The 6,826-nt window shown below is 41.6% G+C and overlaps 1 protein-coding gene across 2 annotated transcripts in view; it reads right to left on the bottom strand.

Moving 5' to 3' along the window:
* Positions 1-5,055: 5,055 nt before the first annotated feature.
* elp6 (elongator acetyltransferase complex subunit 6) overlaps positions 5,056-6,826 on the bottom strand; it is a 46,767-nt gene continuing 44,996 nt past the window's right edge. For both annotated transcript variants that reach the window (XM_063057430.1, XM_063057437.1), the window contains exon 7: positions 5,056-6,543. In XM_063057430.1, the coding sequence (XP_062913500.1) occupies positions 6,415-6,543 (129 nt within the window). In that variant the 3' untranslated portion in view covers positions 5,056-6,414. The remainder of the gene's footprint in view (positions 6,544-6,826) is intronic.

Here is a 6,826-nt window from a genome sequence, read left to right as displayed (position 1 = left end):
CCTCTACACCCTTTCTATGGTTTCCACGCCTTTCCTACAGTGAGGTGACCAGAAATGATCACAGTACTCCAAGCGGGGTCTGACCAGGGTCCTATATCGCTCTTAAACTCAATCCCACAATTGATGAAGGCCAATGCACCGTATGCCTTCTTAACCACAGAGTCAACCTGTGTAGCAGCTTTTAGTGTCCTATAGACTCGGACCCCAAGGTCCCTCTGATCCTCCACACTTCCAAGAGTCTTACCATTAATACTATATCCTGTCATCATATTTGACCTACCAAAATGGACAACCTCACACTTATCTGGGTTGAATTGCATCTGCCACTTCCCAGCCCAGTTTTGCATCCTATCAATGTCCCGTTGTAACCTCTGACAGCCCTCCACGCTATCCACAACACCCCCAACCTTTGTGTCATCAGCAATTTACTAACCCATCCCTCCACTTCTTCATCCAGGTCATTTATAAACATCACAAACAGTAGGTGTCCCAGAAGAGATCCCTGAGGCACACCACTGGTCACCGGCCTCCATGCAGAATACGTCCCATCTACAACCACTCTTTGCCTTCTGTGGGCAAACCAGTTCTGGATCCACAAAGCAATGTCCCCTTGGATCCCATGCCTCCTTATTTTCTCAATAAGCCTTGCATGGGGTACCTTATCAAATGCCTTGCTAAAATCCATGTACACATCAATAGGTATGTGAAAGAGAATAGGTAACAAGGTCATAGGGAATTAAGGGGGGGGGTGGAGAATGGGACTGATGGCATTATGCTTCATACAACCTCACTAAAAAAAGTTATCAATAGTGTAATAATACTCATAAGATTCTGTGCATAAATTGATCATTAGATTTACAGAATAATAATCTGTTAAAGCACAAGCCATGTAGCTTATCAAGCCTTTGCCTGCTTCTATTCTATCAGAGCAGTCCTGAAACCTCTCTACACTCTCCACACACAACTCTGCAGATCAATCTCACAAGCTCCAACTAATTTCCTTCTGAAAGAAAACCAGAAAATTATTAATGACAGGAATCTGAAATTGAAACAGAAGACTCTGGAAACACTCATCATCTGAGATAGCAGAAATAGAGAAACTTTTTCTCTACCTGACCAACTGAATGCTTCCAACAGTTTCAGTTCTTCTGAAAGTACTGATCATTTTTTATTTCCACCAACTGTATTTAAGATGCATCTTCTTTTAATCAATAGCACAAAGTGAGCCTTTTTTTTAGCTGCAGTCTTTAATAATAATAATAACACAAGAAAAAGGAGGACGAGTTGGTCATTCAGCTCCTCACATTTGCTTTCCATTCAACAAGATCACAGGTAATTGCACTGGAATGAAATCAGTCACTGATCCTTCATAGCCCTCGAGTAGAAATTCTATAGACTCACATCTTGAATGAAGAAAATTATCCTTATTTTCATCCTAAGGTTCATCCTGACATAAAGCCAATATGCAAACAAAAAATCAGCTAATCTTAAAATGTTGTTCTCCTTGTGAGGTTAACATTCCCCATAATAAATCAGTGAAAATGAAGCCATTCAGAGCTATAAGATTTAGGTTCACTTTCATTTGTATTGTGTTCATAAATAGTTTAAATAATCTGGAAGACTCTGGAAAAACTTATGGCAAACAATTTTCAAGCTAGTAAAAATTAAAACTGAAGTCCTTAGTTTCTCCTGTCTCGTAAAAAATCTGCAAAGTCCTTGTTCAGTTCTTTGTCTGTGCTCAGTAATTGGGCTGAAGTTCAAGTACACTACAGCTTTATCATTTGAAGCTTCGTCATTACGAAAGCGACAATATTGAACATTAAATAAATAGCTGAAAGTTCTCTCAGAATTATTACTATATTATTTATTTCATTCAATAGAGATACTTTGTTTCAAAATCTTGGCAAATCCTTGGTTCAATATTCGTTTCCTTGGCACTACTGATATGCTCTTCTTTCTTCCCTGTGGAATTCTTCACCACACAGAGCAGTGTAAGCAAGCTTACCAGAAATATTTAAAGAGAAGGTAGATTGTTGGAAGATCAGGAGATTGATGGATACAGCTCAGAGGAGATGAGGTCCAAGACTGATCAGCATTGATGATATTGAATGGTGGGGCAGGTGTGAGGGACAAGAGGACCTGTTCATATATGCTGTGTGCTTATGTAATTATTACATTTGTCAGTTCCTAAACGACATTTTAAATAAAAATGTTGGAGTCCATATGCTTCCATCCATTGTTTTCCTAATTATAAAAATTGTGTAGAATTTCATATTTCTTTTAAGTTTTACCGTATACTTTTCCCAAACTAATTATTTTTATCTTTTTTAGTTACAAGTTTTTGCACTTCTGCATATGACTTCATTGTTTCCTACTGCCCTTCCTGTTTCAGTCATTTACAACAGCATTCTTCAGCAATCATAATAGGTATAAAGTCCTTCTGTACCATGGAAGTACAATTCTGAATATCTCCTTTTGATCTACTCTCTTCTCATTAATTGGTCTTCCATTGAAGTCTGTATCACTTAACTGTAGGTTCTGCAGATGCTGGAGATCTTAAGATACAATGTGGAGGAACTCCTGATGAATCATTTTGGCCTGAAACGTTGACCATTTATTCCCATAGATACTGCCTGACCTGCTGTATGTGTTACTCAAATATAGAAGTCTAGTTGCCATTTTACATTTTCCCTTTTTTTTTTTACCCCCAGCACAATTCCAAACAATATTTTGTGAAACGCAATGGATTATTGCTCATGCAGATAGCCTGGAACTAAATTTGGCTAACTTTATATTAAATCTAATATTCTATTTTACTCAAACACGAGGAAATCTGCAGATGCTGGAATTTCAAGCAACACACACAAAAAATGCTGGTGAACGCAGCAGGCCAGGCAGCATCTATAGGAAGAGGTACAGTTGACGTTTCGGGCCAAGACCCTTCGTCAGGACTAACTGAAAGAAGAGATAGTAAGAGATTTGAAAGTGGGAGAGGAAGGGGGAGATCCGAAATGATAGGAGAAGACAGGAGGGGGAGGGATGGAGCTAAGAGCTGGAAAGTTGATTGGCAAAAGGGATATGAGGCTGGAGAAGGGAGAGGATCATGGGACAGGAGGCCTAGGGAGAAAGAAAGGGGGAGGGAGAAGTCCAGAGGATGGGCAAGGAGTATAGTGAGAGGGACAGAGGGAGAAAAAGGAGAGAGAAAAAAAATATAATAAATAATAAATAAATAAATAATGGATGGGAGATGGGGCATTAACGGAAGTTAGAGAAGTCAATATTCATGACATCAGGTTGGAGGCTACGGCTACCCATACGGAATATAAGGTGTTGTACCTCCAACCTGAGTGTGGCTTCATCTTGACAGTAGAGGAGGCCGTGGACAGACATATCAGAATGGGAATGGGATGTGGATGTCCAGTCCCTATATACCTCCATCCCCCACCAGGAAGGTCTCAAAGCTCTCCGCTTCTTTTTGGATTCCAGACTTAACCAGTTCCCCTCTACCACCACTCTGCTCCGTCTAGCGGAATTATTCCTTACTCTTAATAATTTCTCCTTTGGCTCCTCCTACTTCCTCCAAACTAAAGGTGTAGCCATGGGCACCCATATGGGTCCCAGCTATGCATGCCTTTTTGTTGGCTTTGTGGAACAATCCATTTTCCAAGCCTATACTGGTATCTGTCCCCCACTTTTCCTTCGCTACATCAACGACTGCATTGGCGCTGCTTCCTGGACGCATGCCGAGCTCGTTGACTTCATTAATTTTGCCTCCAACTTTCACCCTGCCCTCAAGTTTACCTGGTCTATTTCCGATAGCTCCCTCCCCTTTCTTGATTTTTCTGTCTCTATCTCTGGAGACAGCTTATCTACTGATGTCTACTATAAGCCTACAGACTCTCACAGCTATCTGGACTGTTCCTCTTCCCACCCTGTCTCTTGCAAAAGTACCATCACCTTCTCGCAATTCCTCCATCTCCGCCGCATCTGCTCTCAGGATGAGGCTTTTCATTCCAGGACGAAGGAGATGTCCTCCTTTTTTGAAGAAAGGGGCTTCCCTTCCTCCAACATCAACTCTGCTCTCAAACGCATCTCTCCTGTTTCATGCACATCTGCTCTCACTCCATCCTCCCGCCACCCCACTGGGAATAGGGTTCCCCTTGTCCTCACCTACCACTCCACCAACCTCTGGGTCCAACATATTATTCTCCGTAACTTCCACCACCTCCAACGGGATCCCACCACTAAGCACATCTTCCCCCCGCCCCCCGCATTCTGCGGGGATCGCTCCCTACACGACTCCCTTGTCCATTCGTCCCCCCAATCCCTCCCCACCCATCTCCCTCCTGGCACTTATCCTTGTAAAGGGAACAAGTGCTACACATGCCCTTACACTTCCTCCCTTACCACCATTCAGGGCCCCAGACAGTCCTTCCAGGTGAGGCGACACTTCACCTGTGAGTCGGCTGGGGTGATATACTGCGTCTCGCTGAACACCTACGCTGTGTCCGCCAGAGAAAGCAGGATCTCCCAGTGGCCACACATTTTAATTCCACATCCCATTCGCATTCTGATATGTCTATCCACGACCTCCTCTACTGTCAAGATGAAGCCACACTCAGGTTGGAGGAACAACACCTTATATTCCATCTGGGTAGTCTCCAACCTGATGGCATGAATATTGACCTCTCTAACTTCCTTAATGCCCTACCTCCCCTTCGTACCCCATCGTTATTTATTCATTATTATTATTTTATTTTTTCTCTCTCTCCTTTTCCTCCCTGTCCCTCTCACTATAACTCCTTGCCCATCCTCTGGGCTTCCCCTACCTTCTCCCTCGGCCTCCCGTCCCATGATCCTCTCCCTTCTCCAGCCTCATATCCATTTTGCCAATCAACTTTCCAGCTCTTAGCTCAATCCCTCCCCCTCCTGTCTTCTCCTATCATTTCGGATCTCCCCCTCCCCCTCCCACTTTCAAATCTCTTACTATCTCTTCTTTCAGTTGGTCCTGATGAAGGGTCTTGGCTTGAAACATCGACTGTACCTCTTCCTATAGATGCTGCCTGGACTGCTGCGTTCACCAGCATTTTTTGTGTGTCTTGCATTTTATTTCACTCTCTTGTTGGGTCTAAAACATCCTGTTAGAGCAAACTACTGGTGCATAGTTAAAGGAGCAATGAATTTCAGTCAAGGCTTTAAGAAATCATATCAACTTTACTATGTAGCTCACACTTAGCCCAATATGTGTGAAAAGTAAAAACCTATCAAATATCAGCTTTGTACATCATTATACATTTCTACATCTAAACACTCATTTGTTTTGCCATATTTTGCTTTTTGCTCATCTTCAAGCACATTTTTGTATACTTACAAAAGTTTTACTTCATCAAAGATGCTATTAACAGACACATTAAACACAAAATGGATGCCTGGTGCTACAGAAATTTTCTATGATGGGGGTTTTGTCTTTCCTTGATTGTTGGGCACGTGGCCAAGTGGTTATGGCGTTCGTCTAGTGACCTCAAGGTAGCTAGTTTGAGCCTCAGCTGTGGCAGCGTGTTTGTGTCCTTGAGCAAGGCACTTAATCACACATTGCTCTAGGCTGTGCGAGGAGTGGCGCCCCACACAGACTTCCAATCTGCACCTCGTAAGGCATGAAAATATCCGACGCAGGTCTCTCATGGTCTGAGTCGACATTCCCTCCGTCCTCCCTCCCCCCGACCCCCCATTACAGAATTTAGTCAACTGAAGAAATTAGCAGTTAGGGGTTCCTTTATTTATTAACATTTCATAAGATACCAGGAACCACATTATCTAGAAAAAAAATGTTTACATCAGGGTGTTCCCAACCTGGGGTCCACAGACCCCTTGCTTAATGGTATTGGTCCGTGGCATAATAAAGGTTGGGAACACTGGGTTATAGGAAAATACTTTATACTTTATTGTCGCCAAACAATTGATACTAGAACATACAATCATCATAGCGATATTTGATTCTGCGCTTCCTGCTCCCTGGAGATAAGAAAAAAAATAGATGGTTTAAAAAACCCAAGGGAAAAATTTGTTGTTGATCACAATTTAAACCCATGAGCCCTGCTTCTAAGTGGAGTGGATATTATAAGCAGCAATTGGAAATGAATAATCAAGATACAAAGCAATTGCATTGAAGTTTTAACTGGGAAATACCCTGTACCTATAGCTATAAGCTGGTTTGTTGTAGATGGTTTCATGTCATTATAAATGAACAATATACAGTATACACATAGCAGAATACTATTTTATAGCCTTTTGAAATAAAGTTGTTAAACCAATGTAAGTCAAAGGACTCCTTAGTTGTCAGATAATTATAATCAAGTCCATTTCAAAACAGTAAATGTCCTTCATATCGCTCAATTATATGAACCAAAAGAAATCCTAGAGTACAGCAGATGAGGTTCCTCTGGCAAAAAAGGCAACATTTTTGTCTTGTATTTTGTACTGAAAAATTTTTGTAACATTTTTTTCCGTCTTCACAGGTGAAAGGGAGCGCCAAATAATCTTCAGCTATATGTAAAGACAAAAGAAAATAATTAGGGGAAAATTGATTGCATTTGTTGGAGCACTGCCAGTAAATTAACATCTTTTGAACACGTTTTCAACTAAAGCTTACAGTGCACCAAACTGCAGTCAGGCTACACAAGCATGCATTCAGTTCATTGAGTAGCTCAGTTTAATCACAGGATAATTAGCTGTAAGATTTAGCTTCAGTGAAATTTGGTGACAGTTTACCATCATCCTCAAAACAGATGTAATCTTAAACAGTATTGAAAGTTCCATGACAAGTGAT

Source organism: Mobula hypostoma, chromosome 1, assembly GCF_963921235.1.
Source record: "Mobula hypostoma chromosome 1, sMobHyp1.1, whole genome shotgun sequence".
NCBI classification, from domain to species: domain Eukaryota; kingdom Metazoa; phylum Chordata; class Chondrichthyes; order Myliobatiformes; family Myliobatidae; genus Mobula; species Mobula hypostoma.
This window is presented reverse-complemented; position numbering and strand designations above follow the sequence as displayed.